General features: G+C 33.7%; 1 protein-coding gene and 1 pseudogene across 1 annotated transcript; both read right to left on the reverse strand.

Annotated features, from left to right (window-relative positions):
* Nucleotides 1-2,787: 2,787 nt before the first annotated feature.
* Nucleotides 2,788-3,701, reverse strand: LOC134278850 (apolipoprotein L3-like; annotated as a pseudogene).
* Nucleotides 3,702-21,704: 18,003 nt separating this feature from the next.
* On the reverse strand, nt 21,705-22,678 carry LOC134278851 (apolipoprotein L3-like). Its single transcript, XM_062761156.1, has one exon. The coding sequence runs from the start codon at nt 22,487-22,489 to the stop codon at nt 21,743-21,745; it is 747 nt and encodes a 248-aa protein (XP_062617140.1). The 5' UTR covers nt 22,490-22,678; the 3' UTR covers nt 21,705-21,742.

Consider the following 22,678-nt stretch of genomic DNA (forward strand, 5'->3'; position numbering starts at 1 on the left):
TTTTCATACCAATTGTTTGTCCATTAATTATACACTGAATTGACGACGGATGTTTCCGTTATTTCCTGATCATGACAAGGAGCACACGGCGGGTGTGACCGATCGGCAGGGGATGCTCACTCCTCCATGGCACCTGATTCCACCTCTGATGTTTCGGGGGTCCGTGTTTGCTCTGCTCTTATTTTGTATTGTTTTATGGACTTTGAGATTGAATACCGTTCGTTATCTCCATATCCTTCTCATATGGAGATGCCACCACTTGCCGTTGGAGAGCTGGAAATTTTTTGCTATACTCGGCACTCTGGGCCATTGAGCAGGGAGGGATCTTTTCAGTGCCAGCACCTACTGCGACACGGGACCTAAGTTTGAACGGTCTCACCCGAAGGACTGGTCTCCATGTCCCATTGTGGGATTCGAACCCGCGACGTAAGAATAAAGACCTCAAAATCAAAAGGGGTCTTCCTTAGGCCATATGAAGTCATTGTGTAAAACTTCATTTCAAAAGATCAAAGACTTTTTGAGATATCGCGTAAAAACGAAAGCGTTACAGACAGACAGAATTTTTGAACTTATGACAAAAGGGAGTTGCGGTATAAAATGCCAGTGTAAAAGCTCAAAGGCTTCTTGATATATCACGTGGGAACGAAAGCGTTACAGACAGACAGAACCATAGACTGACAGACGGACGGACAGACTGGCCTAAATCAATAACCTCCACTCTCAGCAAGGAACAGAAAGTGAAAAGATTAGATTTAAAAATGAGCAAGCTATTTCAGAGAATTTGTGTCCCCCGCTGAAGGGAAAAAAGAGAATGTGCTTACCTGGGAAGGGGGGGGGCATAGGGAGTTACGGAATAACAATTAAATAACAAAAATATATCGCCTGGAAATGAAAGTTTTACACACACACACGCACAGAATGTATGAATTTACGACCTTTACCTTTGACCTTTTGACCTTAAAATCAATAGGGGTTTTTCTCTTTATTCCATATACCGATATGCCGATATACCAATTTTCTAACCAAATTCTTGTGTCCCAATTTTAACATCAATAAAGAGTAAAATTAAGGGAGAGGGTTGAAAAAGACTTTTCCTGCTGCCCAATCTCATTTACTTTAATTTATCTGTATAACAGGCTTTGTGAAATTACAATTAATTTTAGAGAAAATGGGTTTATTTGAGTACATTCAGCAAACAATTGAAACATATGCCCACCCTTGATCTAAAATATAAAACATAGATTACAATCTTCTGAAACAGTTCTTTCAATACCTTACTGAACATTTTGGATCAGAGTTTGAGGAATATGCTAAATATTGAAAAGTAGCTTAAAGTTTTGGTCATTTTTGTCAGAACCTTCATTATTTGAGGATAGTGATGTAATTCATGGCATTATATTTCATTTCATAGCGAGATTTACTTACTTTAAAATAGATTTTAATCAACAGGGATCCAAGTGAAATTTGTTGTATTTTTTGTTTCCAAAAAGGCCATGCATTAACATTCTCTTGTAGTATCTTTTATGCTAGCTCACTGAGATATATCGACTCGACATATATACTTTATATAAATGGATTTTTTTGAAAACGATTTCTGCTTGATAAGAAGAAAATTCAAAAATAGGACTACTAGTAACGGAGCAAAATTGGTTCCCATGAGAAATCTAAAACATTGTTGAAAGACATGATCTCTAAAACCTACATAAATATTGTCAATCAGAAACTCGATTTTTTGAATATCTATTTTAGAGTACCTTTGAGTTTAATCAGAGTGTTTATTTTAATTAACCAATGTAAGTAAATTGATGAGTTTCATTTTATTGAAAAAGCAGCAGTAAAAATTAAAGAATCTTGTACTTTAATTCATGACTAGAAATTAATGTATTAAGTGCATGTAAGAAGTCGTTCGTTTTGCTATTATTGATTTTCATTCGAATTCTGTAGTATCCACGTCTGATTTAAACCACTTCTAAAATATATGTGTCTTTTCATTTTTAGTTATCTGTATATTATGTAATGTGTAAACTCAGGCCTGGCAAACTACTTGCATGTTATGCAATGAATTGTCTCAGGGGATCTCAGGTTTATAGCCAATAGTTACAGTGTGATCACGTGATCAGTGTCGACGTTAGATGGTCAAACTGCAAGTGTTGGTGCATGCTGAAAGTTGTAAAGGAAATCATACCCACCATCTTTTAGTTTTGGGAGTTCATTCGTTCCATTGGTAGTAAATTTACATTGTTATTATCATTTTGTTTGTTGGCCTATGGTTTGTTGCCGCCTTATTTTTCAACATAAGTGTGTGATAAAATTGTATTTTTGATTACTATTATGCTGTACATGTACTTCTAGTTTTGGGAGATCCAAATTCATGTGAATGTACAAATTGTAGAAAAATCTAGGATCTCCAAATTTTTATGTTTTACTTTTGTGCCATTTATAACAACATTCATTCTTAGTCTTGTATTCTGGCTGAAAAATAACCGATTTGCGGGAAACAATATGTTCAAGAATTTTCATTCTGAGCATATGGAACGCATAAGAATATTATACTACAAGTCTTATCTGATGGAACCATAACTTATTGTTCTTTTCCATTTCTTTCTACAACTCAGTTAACAATGCATTGAATACTTAAAAAAGGGGTTGATATATTAAATTTCTGTTTGTATAAATAAACTTGAAAAGTTTGGAAACAAAAGTTTTGGAATATAGTAGAGGAAGTGCCCGGTGTAAACTTCATCTTTCTTTTTAAATTATTTCAAAACGAAATGCATGAATTGTATTTGGAAGTATACAAAATGATAACATATAAAGATAACATATAATAAAGTATGATAGTCCTGCTTAAAAGTTTTTTTGCAAAATGTATGATGGCAACAAAGAAAAACTTTTTTTTACAAGCATAACAATACTACTGACGGTATATTTTTCAGCAGAAGCATTCCTTTAATACATCATACTCATGTTGCATTTGCTCGATAACTTTTTGTAGTTTCTCTGCCTCGGCGCAAAGTTGGCCCTTTTCGATTTTAGACAAGTCGACTGCATTCCAAATTAAAGATCCCAAATCAATGATGATTCCGATAGCAGCCAGAGCACTTAGGGCTTCTGTAGAGAGTTTGGTGACCCCCTTGGAAACATTTTTCAGTGCGGAAGGAAAAATGTCGTCCAACAAATTAAAAATGTTTTTGCCAAGAAATGCAGCGCTCCCTGCTTGCTTCACTCCGTGACCTACTTGCGAAATGTTCAATGTATTCCCATCTCTCATACATTTTTCAATATCCTTTTGGAGCAAGGTAACCAAGCGTTTCATTTCTTTGCATGTTGTTTCATGTTTTTCCAAACTTTCTTTTGCCTGGTTACATTGTTTTTTCACTATTCCGATTTTAACTACCCCATGAGTAACCCCAGCGATACCGGAAGTCACCCCTGTAGCAACGCCCGCCACAGTTAATGCAAGAGAAGTCCCAAAAGTGAAAGGCGATGCCAGCAATGGCTAGTCCCCCGCCTATAAGCCCGACACTGGAATACGTGATGTTTCCGATGGAATGAATCCTAGCTTGTTGTTGAATTTCATCTCTTATAGTTGTTAGTTCCTCGAGAACTCTTAGTCGCTCTGGTGCCCAGGTTGCAAAATAATTTCGAGCTTTTCTGAATGAATCCTCCATTATGATTATTTTCTTTAACTACGCAATATGTGTCGCCTACATTGATAAATGATACCTTGAGATACTTTGAGTCCTTGGATTCATAGAAAAAAATTTCATGTTTTTTTTTCAAGCCTCCATTTACAAAACGTTATTTTTCTCTTTCATATTATTTATTAAATCATATTTTAAGAGTAAAATATAGCATTCTTAAGAATGAAATATATGTGTGATAAAAGATAATATTTTGGGGGGTTTTATTTAAAGTCGGGTACATCGACAAAAGTGCAGATGAAAATATAGGGATAATTACCATTGAGTTTAAAGGTAATAAAAACAAATTAAAAGAAAAATTCAAAAAATTTGCTAAGATTTGAGAAAGTGATACTTACAATAAATGAGTTTACCTTATTGGCTGAAAATGAAAGAAAATCTTATACTAAGGGAATCCTGAAAATTAAATAACATTCGATATGTGTTCTGTTACGTCCCGTGACCACGACATATATGATATCTCTTGTTTCGTTTCCTCGATAAACTGCTGTCTTACAGAAAAATTCAATTGGGCTGATTTAAAGTGCTTGAGTTTCAACAGCCTTGGTAAACGTAATTTGTCGTGGTCCTCTTTTTTTATATGTTGCCTACACATGAATATACAGGCCCGTAGCAACGGTTCCCAAAGTGGGGGGGGGGGTAACTTCCCCAAAATAAAATAAAAAAAGGGACATTACATATCTAAAGGAAAATGTATTTACTATAGCAAATTGAACAATATATACATTCAATTTGTATTTTAATTTAAAGTTTAACGTATATCTTGGAAATTCCTTTGCAATAGCGTATAAGAATTTGTACACGGTTTACGAAGACAAGAGTTGCCAAAAGTTTAGTTATTATTTGGATTGATTGTTTTAGGGAAGGAAGGGAGATGTTTAAAAATGATATTTGTTCTGTTGCCAATCTAAAGCAAGCTGGGGAACAGAGTATCACTTCTTAAGCAATTTGATATGAATGATCGGCAACTTAAAGTAAGAAAAGTAGTTGAATTTCTTAACAATGATATAATTATTTAATCCGTAAAATATCGTTTAAATAACATTTTTAACATATCAGATAAGATAGAAAGGAGACACCCAAATTTTATCCACATTGAGTTAACGACACTCCCAATACAAAGGACTCGGGTTATGATGGTCACCATGCTCATTCTAGAAGATATATTTATCCACGTATACTACTGTAGAGATTTGGCCATTTCTAACAAATGGACTGTTTTCCTACAGGAATCTGATGTTTTTAATGAAAAAAAATCCTACACTTAACAAAAAAAAGTAGTTTTTTTTAGTCTAGGGTAGGACATTTTTTTCCGGATTTTATTTACGATAAAAACTTCACACGTAGTTTTTCTTATAGAAAAAAAAATAACTTGCCACGTGACCGCCTAGATCACGTGATTCGCGCATGAACAGAACAGTTGCAGATGCTCGTTAAAATTGGAGAAGACTACTTAAAATTTCAATACAGAAATTCTATATCATTTCTTTAATGAAAGTTATTCAATTAGTTCGCAAACTTTTTGATCATCCTTCGTATACTTTGTTTGATGAAACAGGATGGCAAAAGTACAATTAAAGAAGGCTTTTAAGTTTTGTGTGATTTATTGGTGTGTAAATCTCACAGACTTGTCACGTAGCCACGTTAGCGCTTCATGAAAAATATGCCTGCCGGCAAGTCTGTGATTTACACCAATAATTCACACTAAATTTAAAAACATTTTAACAACGGTAATTTCCATTTTTATGTCAGTACGATATATCCTGGTGAACTTGAAATTAATGATATACAACAGAGTCTGACATACTTGTTTCTTCTTTGGATATTTTACTTGAAAAAGACGTTATTGGTTATCTCTATGATAAACGTAATGACTTTTACTTTTCAATCGTCAACTTCCCTTACTTATACAGCAATATACCCCTTCATCACCTGCATACGGAGCTTCTATATTTCAGTTGATTCGATACACAAAAGCATGCTCTACGTATAAATAATTTCTAAAATGAGGTAAATTATTGACAAACAAGTTGATGAAACAAGAATTTCAGCAGTCTCGTTTAAAGTCATCATTTCGAACATGTAAGTTCTATAGCCGATACCTTGTCATTACAATTTATCAATGAGTCAAATGCTGACTGACGTTTTTCATACTTGTTGTTAGTCCATTATGTATACACTGAATTGACGACGAAGTTTTGCGTTATTTCCCACGGCGGTGTGACCGGTCAGCAGGGGATGCTCACTCCTCCATGGCACCTGATCCCACCTCTGATGGTTTGGAGGTCCGTGTTTACTCTGCTCCTATTTTGTATTGTTTTATGGATTTTTGATCTTGAATACTGTCTTGAATACTGTTATCTCCGTATGTTTCATTTTTATCAAAAGTTATTTTCTTTAAGATGCTCTATGTTTAATTTTTATCATTTTGAACAAATCAAAAATAAAATGTCGCGATTTTTTGTTTCAAATTTCTAAGACTAATTTGAAAGTTTTATCAACCTAAAAAATAGAATTACAGTGAGAAAGTTCTGTGATCACAAAAACAGTGTATGTACCTTGAGCGAGGGTTAATATGGATTACATTACGTGTACAGTCTTCGTTAAAATGTCTTTGTCTTTAAAGACAATGTTGTATTATCATAGAGTGGATCAACAAAAGTTTCAGACGTCTAGACTTCATAACGAACTGCGCAATTTCTCTTTGAGGAGAGGTATGAAAAGTCTGTGAAAAAAAGCTTTAGGAGCTTAAAGATTTAAAACATAAGAGAATTAATAATGAATAGTCTGTGTAGTATTAAAAATGTTTCCAATATTAGAATGGGCTGCACATCTGTAATTTTATCAAACATTGCGATAGTTGATTTAGATGCAATTTGATATGAAGCCATGTACCAGGTCAATATTCAGAGTAACTTATTTCTTTTATTAACTTTGCATGCATTAGAAAAAAAGCTAAAACATATGATAGCAAACAATTAGACTTTGAACAACATTGCTCCAAAGCATCAGAATACATCATACCTCTGTCCTCTCCAAAGATATCACTATGGTTATTCTTGAAGTCAAGTGAAAAACCTACATATATCAATTCTCTAGAACTTTGTAATGAACATTTAAATAAGCAAGGAGGACTTTTCATAAGTAAGTAAAAAAAAAAAACCATTAACTCATATATGTAAATTGATTCAATTAACAAATGTTGAAATAAAAAAAAATATAGGATACATTTTCTATAAAGACATGATCCTTGGAAAAGTAATTATTTCTATTTGTAAGTAACCAAGGATAATATGTAAATACTAAATCAATCAGTATATTCTTGACACGTTTTATGGTGGAGAGGAATCTCACGAAGTAAATTGTTTGCTAAAATTTGTTTTAAAATATTCTGTAAGTATTATCATAGAGTGAATCATCAAATTTCCGAGTTTCAGTTTTAAACGTCTGGTTTAAAACTCAACAGCTTGTCAATTGTAAGGTTATAGAAAATCATTTAGGATTGCAAATTGAAGACAAATGTCAATATTGAACAGGTAAAAAAAATTTCCTTAAACATCAGTATGGGTTATTCCTCGGAGGTTTTTTGTTCACCTGAGGCAGAGGTGACGTCTTATGTAGTCTGTAGATTTTTCGAGTTTTCAACTTTTCCAGGACCACAAGGAAAATAGTCAATAAAGTTGCCACAAAGCAAATATCGGGAAAAGCAAAACTAAATGGGGTAGAATCGTCTTTTGATATAAAAAAAAATTATGAAACATTAAAGTGTATCAGGTAACACTTAATTATATAAATTTGCACTTTGTTCTTAGGTCAAATTAATTTAAGTATGTTTGAATTACAGTTTCTGATAAAAAAAATATTCTTCAAGAATAAAAAGGTGTCAGTGGGACTCCAGCGAGCATTGAGGCCCATGGGCTTCTTTAATACATCGCTATGGTTATTATAGACGTCATAAGAATCCATGCTATATATTTGGTATGAATTCAGATTAATGTTTAAGGAACCGAATTTCACGGAAAAAACGAAAAACCCAGATATTTTCGGAACGAATTTATTTTTGTTGTGTGACTTTATTATTTCAATGACATCGTCTTTTTCCATATTTTCGACATTCTTACGTACATTTTTTTTCAGAACGTGTAATATGAGAATCTGTACATTTAAAAAAAAAATCTTTGTAAGCCTTTTGAAACACAATCCGGGATATTTTTTTTTAAAAAAAACCTCAATAATTACAAGTACTATTTAGCGCACTGAATTTGTAAATGGAATAGAATGATAATAATTTTTAAGTGTCGAGTTGAAGGCCACAGCAAATGTTTTTTTTTCTTTACACGTGTAAAATTTTGCATAAATTCTTCTTCATATAAATACAAAAATACATATAGGTCTACAAAATAACGGAACGCAATTGGTACCCATGGGAATTCCAATAGATTGTTGGAAAACGTGGTCTCCAAAATTCACAAAGACATTGTCAATCAGAAACTCAAGCATCTTTTTGATGTCATCGTCAGAGTACTTGTGTGTGCAATCAGAATGTATTTAACAAATGACTTTGCAAATGACTAATGACCAGTGGCCCTTTTCAAAAAGAATCTTACGACTAGGACTAAAATTTTACCCATTCTAAAACAAATATCTAAGCTGCAAAAAATATTTTTCTATAACATTATGCTAAAATTTTTTGATTGAATTGCAATGAATTAATTAGGAAAACAATATCTTTATTAGATCAAGAGTTACAGAGTCATGAAATTTTAGTCTTAGTCGTAAGATTTTTTGTGAAAAAGGCCACAGGTAAGTAGATTTACGACTTCCATTTTTATTAGAAAAAGCAGTTGTCAATGATATAAAAAAAGCTTGGACTTTAATTTATCGTGGGGAATTGTTGTGTATAAAGTTGAAAATTCTTAAGTTTTTAAGCTGTTGATTTTTGTAAAATATTCTTTGAAATTTTTGAGAATATTGAAATATTCAGCACCATTTCATCTGTTTGAAATTGGTTTCCTTTTATGTTAATGTCACCTATTGTTCATTGTAAGTAAATGCATTTAAATAAAATCTTTTGGTTAATTGCTCAGGTGAAAGTGTCCATGTTTACATATACATTGCTCAAAACCAATAGTAGGGAAACTTTTTATAAAGTTAAACTTTTATTCAATTATTATGTCAGCAACTATCTATTATCAGAGGAACATGACAAGACCACATGTTCGTCTGCCACAAAAACGTTAACTTTGGTCAAAACTTTTGGATGAGAAGAGATTGTACTTTCATATTTCACAAGTATATTACTCGTGAAAAAATCTTCCTAAATATATGAAGGTTTTTGACCCTGAGAATATATCATCGTCTACCTTGCGACCTTGAAGATTGACCTACCTTCCAAAAATTTTAACATTACTGCAAATTGGCAAAAAAATTTCAAAAGAGAAAATGTAGAGGTTTTATATTGCACATGTGTATTGTCTGTGACAAGGCCTCTCAAAATACACAATGAATCTTGACCCCGTGACTTTGACCTTAAAGTTATACCTACTTTTCAAAACATATTTTCCCTATAACTTTTGATAGAGAAGAGATAGATTTATTTTATATTTATGCATCATATTTTTTTCCTCGCCTGTAAAAAGATGTGACCGAGTAAGGTGTATTTTTTTTTTACCTCGACCTACATGTTTCACCTATTTTAAAAAAGGTGATTATTTAGCATAACATATTATAAGGCAAACATGTTTGACAAAATATGACGATACAATGCAATGCAATATAATACAATGTATTGTATACAATATATTATACAAAACAATATACATTTATGACTTTTGATGAGGTTAGGTTCGTTCTTGTGTTACGAATTTGGCATTCTCCACTAGGATTATGAATAAGTAAACAAGATGTTTCTTGTGATATGAATCGTTAAAATAATGATTCGATGAATGATTGAATGAATGATATGTACTGACATTTATTCTTATTTATCTGTGATTATTGATTAATGTTATTTGGAATTTATTATGATCTAGGTGCAAATTGTTCACCTCGTTCCGAATTTCCTTCATGTTTTGAGGAATACGTAACGTAAATAAACCATTGACTGCATCATAAATGCAATTACATAGTACCTAATGTGCTTACCTCTGATAATTTGGATAAATGATAAATCCATTCACTGATAATTAGAGTAAAACATTATAATTACACTCTGCTTTTCATACTAAGCGGTAAAAGCTATAAAGTACATTCGGAACACCTCTGATTAGTATAATAGTTAAGTGCATCCGAAGTTTTCCAGCTATTTGACGTTATGGCGCCAAATCTCATGCATTGAGTGATTGACGTCATAAAGGTTGTAAAGGCTTTATATACGAGCCCCCAGCGTCTAACGGTCAGACGTCTGCTGTCTCACTCACTGTGCGGTCGCCAAATCTTGTCAGATAACGATGACCTTACAAGAGCAGGGCCTAGAAGAATTTAGATAGGTAATTATCACTCAATTAGTTGTTAGCAACACTTGATTGCTTCATTAGTTTGAGTGTTATTCAGACACAAGTAGTGATCTGGACTCGTTATTGTTTATTGTTGAATAATATTTACTAAGGCACAAGAAGTGACTTGAACGTGATATTTATAACTCCTGACATTATTACTAACAACAAACTAACAAATGCATGGTGCATTGTATTGAGTTTTGTTGAGATGTTAGCATAACTTTTTGTCCCTATACAGTTTGCTACAACCTGGTATTTTATATTTATACTCACTAAGTGAAGAAATCACTAGTTGGAACTTTATTCTAAACCTAAAGCATTAGGTCTATTCGTGTTTACTAAAGGGATTTGTTTAAGGGTGGTTTTTATATTAACATTCGTTGGAAAGGGTGGTTGGTTTGTTTTTATTTCAGGTGAGGACCGCAGAGCCAAAGAAGAGTATTTTTGTATGTTTATTGAATAAAATCTAATAAAATATTAAAAACAAATTATATCCTGTTGTCTTTCGTTCAACATTCAGATTAAGGACCCCCACAATGTTACGCCGCTAAACATATAAAGCTGTAAGTCGTAATACTTGTTTCTATCAAATAGAAACACTCATAATATAGTGCGAAGTATAACAACACTTAATAATTAAATCATCTAGTTAAAAATGGAAAGCAATATTATATAATTATAGCCCTTTGATGAGGTCGATCCATAGATATCTCAACTTCACAGAAAAGCATAACGACCGTCACCGAGCACGAAGATATGCTTTCTTTGTAAAGTCAATATATCTATGGATTGACCAAATTAAAGGGCTACATTGTTTTTTTTTACATAGATTGACAAAACACATAAATAATGGGAACAAGGCACAATTATCTTTCTTTAACATTTAGAGACTAGAGATCAATATGCTATGAAAGTAAATTAAGCAGTTTCATGGAAGTGTCTTTCCTTTATTTCGTTGGAGTAATTTAGATGAGTTACTTATTCGAAATGCTACATTTATTTATGTTTTGTATTAATGTTTGACATATCCAATATGTTTTAATATAAACTGGATCCTAATTCAGGACATTCTTTCATCTCACCAATAACAGAACATTAAAAAAAATACAAGATGAAGTATAACTTTCTTTTTACAAACATCAAGTCATACACTGTATTAGCTCTAATTGTGAAATAATTACTATTTTTTGTTTTACAGAAAATTATCTCCATTTAAAAAAAACATCAAGTCGATATGCATTTCAGATTCTATAAATAGTAACGCAAGTCTACATACCGTTATACTCTTAATCATGTGATCAAGTTTGAGCCATTTAGAGATCTTGGAATAAATGATAAAATAATGTAAAGTTAATTTACCCACTCAATATATTAGTATAATCTGCAAAAATCTTTTTTATTATAGATCCAGACGCATTAAGGTAAATACCTGTAATAAAAAAAACTGCAATCAGCCAGCTCATACATGCACATATGAAGATAAATTATGACCTACTTGAAACTGTTAACCATCTAACCACTTTGTAGCCAATCGGCAAATAGAAAACCACTGAACAATTCAGCTATGATACCCTAAACGATATGTTACCTCAAATCACATGATTATACACATACACATACAAATACAAAGCAAAAATTTAGAGAGGTTAGGTGAGGACACATATTGATTTGTAATAGTTACCTATCCTTTTTTGTTAAAGGTAAGTATTTTTAAATGAAAATTCCACGTTACAAGTTATTTTTTGGAAACTGATTTATGTTCTAAAATTACATCAAATTATAATTTATGTATATATATATATATATATATATATATATATATATATATATATATATATATATATATATATATATATATATATATATATATATATATATATATATATATATATATATATATATATATATATACATACATACATACATACATATATATATATATATATATATATATATATATATATATATATATATATATATATATATATATATATATATATATATATATATATATATATATATAATTTAATAACTTTGATTAATCGTTCAATGGTGCTAAGAATTTTAATTATTCTTATTTTTTTTTTTTTATCTTGTGTTTCCAGCCTCATTATCTCTGTTTACAAAGAACATGCGTCTGTATGATCGTGTAGATATACGTAGTACATAAACTTATTATATATTTTCTTTTTGAAATTAAAGAAATGATACATAAATAAACAATCGCGCTGTTATACATTGATCAACACCAATTTTTCTGTGCGGGAGTTTAACATTTAGATTACTTTATTTCTAAAAACACTCATACTTCAATGCATGGAAATGAAAAATTTCAATTTATGCTTCAATACTAGAAAATGTGTTAAAATATTTGTGTAGTACATGTAATGTGTTAAAAATAATTGTGTAGTATATGTACATTCACTTGTCTATGTTTAATCACAAAAAAGTCAAACATATCAATTTCTATTCTTTGGTGGGCTTCCTCATCCTGAGTAGATAGTGACGTTGGGCCAAATGCATGATCCATATTCTCGTTTCCAGTCTGCTGGCTTCTCAACCATGAGCTTATTGTGTGGTGCTCCTGGAGATATTAATGCCATATCCGTGTTTGGTTCCTTAAAAGATGTTAACTTTATCTCATCAAGATTCATGATGGTTTATATAACCCATCATCCGGTTCAGTATCTAATTCTTTTGTATTGATACCATTTCTATCATAGTCTACAACCTTATCTTTTCTTACTTTTTCTTCTGATAGACCAGATTCATTATCATCTAGTTGTCTGATATCCATAATGTTATAACCTGTCAATGTGTATGAATGTGGTTTTCTTTTGATCCACTTTCTGCACCCCTATAAATTGTATAATAAATACATAAGGACCTTACCAATTTTTTCATACTTCTCTCGAGGAAAAATTACCAAAACCTTTTTACTAATTTCAAACTGTTTTTCAGTGGCATTCCTTTCAAAGCATCTTTCTTGTTCAGCTTCGACTATTTGGTATCTGGTAAATTAAATGTATATGCGTGTACAAAGGTCTTTTCAGGATCTATAGGCAGTTCATACACAATATCTAAATGTGTTGAAACTTACCGCCCTAACATTATCATATTAGGGGTAAATGTTTGTTCTAATCATGCTGATGGTCTGACACATATGCAGTTAACATAGTGGCCAATGTCTTGTTAAAGCATTCTACCATTTCAACCGATTTCGGGTGGAAGGCCGTAGTTCGAGTCTTGTGAATACCAACAAGGTTACAAAGTTCTTTAAATAAATGGTTTTCATATTGTCTACCTGGATCACTATGTAGCACTTCTGGCACACCAAACCTGATAACGAATTGTTCAACAATCGTTTCTGCTACAGTTAGAGCCTCCATATTTTGAGTGGGGCTGCCTCCGTCCATTAAGTGAAGTAGTCCGAAACTACCAATATGATTTTATGACCATCATTGTTTTCTGGGTTGTTTCGTAGGCTAAGCATTTGCCGTGTTTATTCTATGTTCGATGACAGAGGTTCTCCCGAAGTCATCTATTGATTTAAAAAATAACTGCCGGAGTTATTACTTTGTTTTCTTCGCTATGTCAGGATTTAAATCTTTAATGACCTCATAGTACAACTCTTTGAGTTGTTCTGGAATGCAGCTGCATTCGCAACCAATGTTACCTAATTTATCGTGATCTTCAACAAAACTTGTAACAGCGGACGTGCAACTAACAATTGTGTTTTTGTAAACAACCTGAGGATTGCTAGATAAGTTCAATTACCTTACCATGACATCGTCACAAGGGTCTATCAATCTCGCAACCAAAGTTTTACCAATTTTTTGAATTCCGCCATTACTAATTGTCCCTTACAATTCATATTGCTAAGGACAAGTAACTTCCACGACCTATCATTTCACTCCTTGGTGGAATTGTTCAGACTAACGAATTGTTCACTGTCAGACTATCTCTGACACATCCTAAGAACCCTCAAATTCGAGTTCATCCTCAGTTTCCCTTACATACATTTTCCTTGAAGAGACACCAGCCAAAATCTAAACATGAGATGCTGTCGTTGCTGATGGTGGTGACAACTGCCTCAAAAGTGAATGCATCTTTTCCCATCATAAAGTTGAATGCGCACTTACACTGCACTTGCAATGGCGTTCCATCGGCTATAGCTAGTATTGTTTTCTGTGTTACGGCCATTAACTCGACAGTTTCAGTGCAGGTAAAGCATGTTCTCAAATACTTTATTTGACAAAATTATCTGTGTAGCATTGTATCCATTAACAACGTACAAGGCATTTTATGAACACTGCATTTTAATTATTAATACCAGATTGAATATCAACTCGTGATTGAGTGACTAAATTCGTATTCGATTCTATATTCCTTGGCTTAGCCTCGGTTAACTGGCTCGTTCGAGGATGTTGTACATGCATTAACTCTGTGGTCTCGACTACCACGCTTATGGCACTTAAAACTTTGTATTGAACTCGATTAGTCTATTCTACTCTGTCTTTTGGTTTCCATGCGATCTGAGAAAGCGGATATTTTGTTCTCATGGTCTCGTATTTACGACCGAAGTTATATCGTAATAGTTTCAAATCTTTTTGTGCTTTAGTAACAGGTTCTAATGATCTATCTTATTCAATATTTGCTGTTCTTGCAAAACTACGGTTACATCATTGCTTCACTGGCGTTCAGCTCAACAGAAGGCTTCAATCTCCACGGCAACCGAACTGCACCATATACTGATTTAAGCCGCGACTGCTGTATTTTTAGGACCAAATGAAAATCAGTTAAGACATCGACGAACAGGTCCTTATGTGGTGCTGTTTGGTACGCTAAATGCGCTAGTCGTCGTAATCTTTCCCCTAGCTCCGGCAATGTCTCCTTTGGCCTCTGGTGCTTTTTCTTTACCATGGCTCAGTAAAGTTTTCATTGATTGGTCGGTGCTTATATAGTCTCTAACGCTCCACTTAAATTTCATGTTTCGTAGAACTGTTTGTGCTTGGCCTTTTGTCTATCATTCCGCAATTTCATGCTACGGCATGCCTCTAAATGACCTCTGTAATCAGCCCAGGGCCCCAGTACCATCAAATGTAGCAGTTAAGCCCTTAAAGATAAGTTATTTCTTTGATGTAAATGCATTTAGGAATCATTTGATTATTTGCCCGGTGAAGGGCTCCAAATCTATGTATACATGCACTTGTACTTATCAACTTGTACTCGGCACTTGGGTCAATGGACAGTAAGGAATCTTCGTGGCACCATCTTTTGCGACATTGGACCAAAGTTTACGGTCTCATTATAAGTACCGATCTCAATGCCCCGCATTGATATTTAATTGGCTAGAACTAGTCAAAAATGTAACATATCGTCCTACATTTATTCCGTAAGTTTTCTCTGAATTTCTTGTAGCAAAAACCCGGTCTAAAGTTAAAAATATTACAGTTTCAACGAATTTATCTTTATTCTTTATTTTTTCTAAATTTTAATTAAAATTATTTGAAAATAAGATTATGTCTTATGTAATTACTTTTGGAGTTAAACATGACAATGTATGCTCGGAAATAACATAAGTGCACTTTGTATGTGTGGGGGTGGGGGTGGGGGTGGGGGTTGAGGGTTGAGGGTGCATTTGATAACAAAGACTGTGTGAGAGAAACTTTTTCGATAAAATTTAAACCCTTTTGGTTAAAAAACAAACGCTGTTGACAAAATGTATAATGTGATACTACACTTTTGCATTTGCCTGTGCAAATGATGAAAAATTCACATTTAGAAAATAAAAATGAAATGAACTAAATCATCTGAAGGATAGCTAAAGAACCATTTTTTTTTCTTCTTGGACCCCCTCGAACAAAATCAATGGATGGGGGGAGGGGGGCACAACCACATAAGAATTCCCTGACAAGCAAAAGAATAATACAGTTTGGCGAAACAACTGTGGTGCAGTCTTCCGATGAAATTCATTCGTTTTTGAAACAGTTCTTAATCATACGTTTCGAGAAACGGGTCTTAAGTGCCTCTGAGTATAATAGATTCAAATATGTTCATAAAATTGATCCTTCATGAATTTTCTAGAATGTCCAATAACAACAATAACAACAAAAGTAGCGGATTGAAGAAGTTCGCCACAATACTCACATCACCAATATGGGTTCCAGTCGCAACTGCAACTGGGCTGTTAACTGCACCAGTCGAAGCAGCGGGTGACTCAATTGACGTGGCTAAGAAGACAAATTCAGCTGGAGCAGGGATAACTACCTATCCTGCAAATGCTGTGGTTCGAGTAATCAGTAATCCAGTAAGAAACATCGCGGCATGGGGCGAAGAGATGTGGGGGAAAGATGATTGACAAGTAAGAAGTTTTCGTTTCCTCTCATAAAAGAATATCATAAAGCCCCCCCCCCCCTCCCCAAACCTTTTTTCTCCTCACCTTTATAATGTAAACGAAGTCCCGTTTATAACAGTTTATATCTGGATGCCAAGTCAACATCCGGGAGAGAAGAATAAGCTTATAGAACTTGGTTGCGCTGAACTTATAATTTAACATATTAAATGCAACTCCAAAAATATGTTAACTGTTATAAACGGGACTTCGTTTACATTATGTTTCAAATTTCAGGAGCTTATATACAGCTGTAACTTGATGTTTTATATTTACTGCCCCTTCTTTAAAGTAACACAATGAGTCAAAAACATGTGCTTCTTAAAGATATCTGTAGCATACAGAGAAAGACATATGAAAACGGAAAGCAAGAAAAGACTGCACAATATATTTGCCGGAAAAACAAAGGTAGTTTCTACCGTTTTGTTGTTTTCGTGTATGTCAAGGTCACATCACTTTCATTTTTAGTTCAAACTTGTAAACAACATTCAACTGGAGCATGCAAAGGCGAGAAGTATGTTCTAACAACTTTTTGAAAAGATTGCATCAAAATTGTTGGTCTACTTACATTTATTACTGGGTTCTGAGACCATGGTAATAGAGTTTTCCCGCGTTTCGGAGAATAGCGGGAAAACGTTCTATGACAGCAACGTGTTTGAATGGCTATGCATAGTAATACAAGGTGGGCCATAGAAAGGCCAGTATAAAGGGTCAGTGGCGTAAAGTTAAGGTCATTCTAAGCCGGTCTTTCTCAGTGCACGGAGCACCATTTTTTTTCTTATTTTGTTTTGACAAGATTGTATAAATTCAATATATATATATATATATATATATATATATATATTTGCCATCCTATCTCAAGGACACCACGGACTACATTCACAAGACGCCCTCTACTGGCCTCCCAAATCATACCCTCCTCGTGACTATGGACGTCACATCTTTGTACACCAATATTCCACACGATGAGGGTATCGAAGCCTGTAGAGAAGTCTGGGATAGTAGATCCATACAAATTCCTTCTACAGAGTCCCTTGCTAAGCTCCTTGAACATGTTCTCAAGTTCAACAACTTCATGTTTAATGGAGAACATTACCTGCAGGTTAATGGCACTGCTATGGGTACGAAAATGGCACCGTCTTATGCCAATGTCTTCATGGGCAGACTGGAACGCAACTTGTTACTTCAAGCACCATTTAGGCCCCATAGCTGGTTGCGTTTCATTGACGATATAGAGATGAAGTGGGTGGAATGTCGCGAGAGCCTCGAGGCATTCATTACGTTTGCCAACACCTTTCATCAATCGATCAAATTTACAGTAGACGTATCTAATTCGAAAAACGTATTCCTAGATACTACATCTACCCTGATTGATGGTGAAATCGAATTCAGTCTCCACACCAAACCCACAGACTCCCACCTATATCTTATGCCCTCTAGCTGTCATCCCCCACACACTTTTAAGGGAGTGCCTAAGGGTCTAGCCACCAGAATTCGACGCATCTGTTCGTCCCCTGCCTTATATCAGGAGCAAAGTGGTCTTCTTAAGTCCCACTTATGCAAAAGAGGCTACAATGCCCGCACCGTACAAACAGCTATTGATGAGATGGCGGGACATGACAGGCAAAACCTATTACGCTACAAGGAGAAAGACAATAGCGGCAGGGTCCCTCTGGTAACCACATACCATCCCGTCCTTAAGAACCTTAGCGGTATCCTTCAAAAGAACCTACCAATTCTCCATTCAAACAAACGAATGGCAGAGGTCTTTAAGGAACCCCCATTGGCTGCATACAGACGCCCAAGGAACCTAAAGGACATGGTAGTAAGAACCAGACTGGACAACCCATTACCTAACGGGGGCTTTAAGACTTGCTCTGACAGAAGATGTCTTCTTTGTAAGCACAGCACTGACACAGACAGTTTTAACAGCCCTGTTACAGGCCGCAGCTACAAAATACTAGGGAATTTGTCCTGTCATACTGACAACTGCATTTATCTCATCAGTTGCAAAGTTTGCTCCAAACAGTATATTGGTGAAACAGGAGATCTCCGCAGGAGAGTCAATAACCACCGTTCGACCATTAGGACCAAAAAACTCAATGAACCCGTTGGGGAACATTTCAACCTTGAGGGTCACAAATGGGAGGACATGACAGTAGTGGTGATTGACCATAGCCCAAGATGGACAGATGCTCAGAGAAAAAGCAAAGAAAAATTCTGGATGCACAGATTGAAGTCATTCCGCCCTAATGGTATTAACAAACTGAATGACTTCACCAGAATGAACGTAAACTAGACCCAATTCCTGATGATACTAAACAAGATTATTCTCTCAATTTAGTGTAAACTCTTCAGTTAATTTGCGTCACCAACTCTCGAACAACTTTCATAACTATGTATTGCTTACACCTTTGTTAATTATTTTTTCCCGGTAATAAGTCCTTAAATATTTCAAAATTTATAATTGATCATAATTCATATGTTTAGATATCCCTGCTATATTATTTTTCTCTGATTATTCTTTATTAAGTAAATTTACGCCATTTTGAGAGAATGAAACAATGTACGATTTACTGATTGTCGTAATTAATTAGCATAATTAATTCGTTCAATTATGTAAATCGCACTTCACCCGAGTATACCCGATAGACCGGACGCATTTCATAGCGGTCCGGATTTCTTTCTTTATTAGTGTTCTTAAAAATTTCCAATTCATCATGTAATTAAGTATGTAAATATCTAGTGTTTAGTAGTTTAGTAGTAGTGCTAGTTGTTTTTGTTTCTCTTTTTCCTTTGTTCTTATGACTTTTTAACTTTTTTCTTTGTCCTGAGGAAGGGACAGGGCGTCCCGAAAATTTGACAATTTTTATTGTTCGTGTCGTTGGTCATTTTTAGTGCTTTATATAAATTTCCATCCGTGACCTTGTATCTACTTGGTAGATCCGACATTTAGGATATACAGTGTTGTTGGTTTTTTAGTGCTTTTTATATATATATATATATATATATATATATATATATATATATATATATATATATATATATATATTTTATATGAATAAGTCCGATATTCACCCCGAGACATAACTTAACACTTGCGTTCGGACACAGGTTTCCATAGTTTTTCGTATGTTTTATCTATGGTTTTTCCTGGGCGGTTTTTAATGTACTTTTATTTTTCTCCATAAAAATAGATTTTTTTTATGTTCTGAAACCTAATATTTTTAGGAATTGAACAAAATTTACCCTGGTCATGCAAAAGTTCTATGTTTGTCAATTTTACCCTTTGTGCGTCACAGTAAAGAGCTTTCGTTTATCATACCGTCAAAAGCACATGTTTACAACGTCAATCTACCTACCCTGGTATCAGTTGGATAATTGTTGTAAAAATCAGTTTAACAAAATTGTAATTAAATTTTTCAATCTGTAATTTCTTAATTTTTATGATTTTTTTTAAAAAACAATGTGAAAAAACTGCTCTAGAACAGTAATGATACGCAAAGTATTGCGTGTATGAGAGGGTGTTAGGGTGTGGTGAGAGTGTGTGTGTAAAATCTTGTACTTTGGATTAAAAAATGTTACTAAATGAATGTATGAAATGTATACTAAAATTCAAATTATTAATTATTTCAGAGTAATGACGCAAAACCAGGATACTTAAGAATGGAGGACAGTTCATCTTTTTCAACAGACCATTTGTGTATTATTAATAATTTGGTATCTCCTTTCAGTAGAATGCAAATATATCACATCTTTAATTAATCTGATAAGTGTGATTGCTCTTGTTTCTTTAAGAAACTGGGTGTGTTTTCAATTCCAAAGATAACGTTTTTGTACGTAGTTGACAATAATGTGTATGTAATTTAACATTTGTCAAAAGATTCAATTTAAGGTCATACGCAACGTAGGTTGAACATTATTGGGTTCTTTTCTGGAGTTGAAGGGTTCCACTAAATGAAGGACTTGTGTGCAATACTTTAAATGTTAATATATGGATTTATACACCTCTTCTAAAACAAATTTGATTGGGAAAAACTCTGGAATTTATGTTTTGTAATTTTTGTATCTTTTGGCTTGAATAATGCTAAAAAAAATAATCATAACTTGATATCTTCCAAAAAACCCTGGTAATGCATGCTGAATTTTGTCTATGAACATCTAATGGCACTATAATATTAAATTAATATCCTGAAAAGTTATCAGTAGGTAAGGTACGTTGCGTATGTCCTTTAAAGTAAAATTTGGCATATACATGTATTGTGTGATAACATTCTGTAAAGCTCATTTTTTGCTATTTTGTTGATTTAGTTTAAACGATCTTCAATCATCATTTAGACAAATTATGTTTTAATCTTTTTGGTAGTTTAACCAGGGTAGATCATGTTTACGTTGGTTGAATTGACTGAGACACATGATTTTAAAGAATTTTAGTTTAAGAAATTGATTTTTCTGACATACGAGAATAGAATTTTAAGATAAAGAATGAAAACCAGGTTCAACTGAATAAAATACATTGTACAATTATAATAATACCCTTAGAAACAAAGATTATTTTGCAAGAAGTCGTATTTGATGGAGCCATAACAAATTGTTCATATAGTCTTTCCATTTCTTTTAATTTCAGTTAAAGGAAGGGGTTTAAATGATAAATATCTATAAACTTAAAAAGTTTGAAAATAACCATAGTAGGACTAAGAATATGATACAGGAAGCACAGGGCGCACATTTCAACTTTCTCTTTAAATTATGACAAAACGAAATACATGTATTTGGAAGTACATGAATATAAAATGATAACATATAAAGGTAACACATAATATGGTATAATAGTCCTGGCCCCAGGATCATGAAACAAACTTAGACTTAAGTCAAATTTTCTATCACTTATAAAATATTCATTAAATGAGGAATTCAATTAGAAATTTGCAGATAACAACTCTTTTGAGAAGCAATATTGAAAAATATTTTAATATTGGTCTCCTCGACCTTTACAACATTTTATAATAAAATAAAAATTTTGACTTAAGCTTAAGATGTTTCATGATCCCGGGACCTGATTAAAAGTTTTTTTTCAAAATATATAATGTCGACAAAGAAAACTTATTTTACAAACATACATAACATCAATACTAACGGTATTTTTATCAACAGAAGCATTCTTTTAATACATCATACTCATGTTGCATTTGTTCGATAACTTTTTGTAGTTTCTCTGCCTCGGCGCACAGTTGGCCCTTTTCGATTTTAGACATGTCCACTGCGTTCCAAATCAGAGAACCCAAATCAATTATGATTCCGACAGCAGCCAGAGCACTAAGGGCTTCTGTAGAGAGTTTGGTGACCCCCTTGGAAACATTTTTCATTGCTGAAGGAAAAATGTCGTCCAATAATTTATAAATGCCTTTGCCGAGTATTGCAGCGCTCCCTGCTTGCTTTACTCCTTGGCCTACTTGCGAAATTTTCAATGCATTCCCATCTCTCATACATTTTTCAATATCCTTTTGGAGCAAGGTAACCAATCGTTTCATTTCTTTGCATGTTGTGTCATGTTTTTCCAAACTTGCTTTTGCCTGGTTACATTGTTTTTTCACTATTCCAATTTTAACTACCCCATGAGTAACCCCAGCGACACCGGAAGTCACCCCCGTAGCAACACCCGCCACAGTTAATGCAAGAGAAGTCCCAAAAGTGAAAGGGGCTGTTACTATACCGGCAATGGCCAATCCTCCGCCAATCAGCCCCACACTAGAATACGTGATGTTTCCAATGGATTGAATCCTAGCTTGTTCTTGAATTTCATCTCTTATAGTTCTTAGCTCCTCGAGAACTCTTAGTCGCTCTGGTGCCCAGGTTGCAAAATGATTTCGAGCTTTTCTGAATGAATCCTCCATAATGAATAGTTTCTATAACTATGCAATATGGATTGCCTACAGTGATAAATGATACCTTGGGATTGTTTGAATCCTTCGATTCATAGAAAAAAAAATATTCATGTTTTTTTCAAGCCTCCATTAACAAAACGTTATTCTTCTCTTTCATATTATTTATCAAATCATATTTTAAGAGTAAAGGTATAGCAT

This window comes from Saccostrea cucullata, unplaced genomic scaffold (genome assembly GCF_032062105.1).
Source record: "Saccostrea cucullata isolate Sc308-1 unplaced genomic scaffold, CSIRO_AGI_Scuc_v1 ctg6248, whole genome shotgun sequence".
Classification (NCBI taxonomy): Eukaryota; Metazoa; Mollusca; class Bivalvia; order Ostreida; family Ostreidae; genus Saccostrea; species Saccostrea cuccullata.

Excerpts from the sequence above, each read along its gene's own strand:
- LOC134278851 (XM_062761156.1), bottom strand. The coding sequence starts at position 22,489 with ATGGAGGATTCATTCAGAAAAGCTCGAAATCATTTTGCAACCTGGGCA.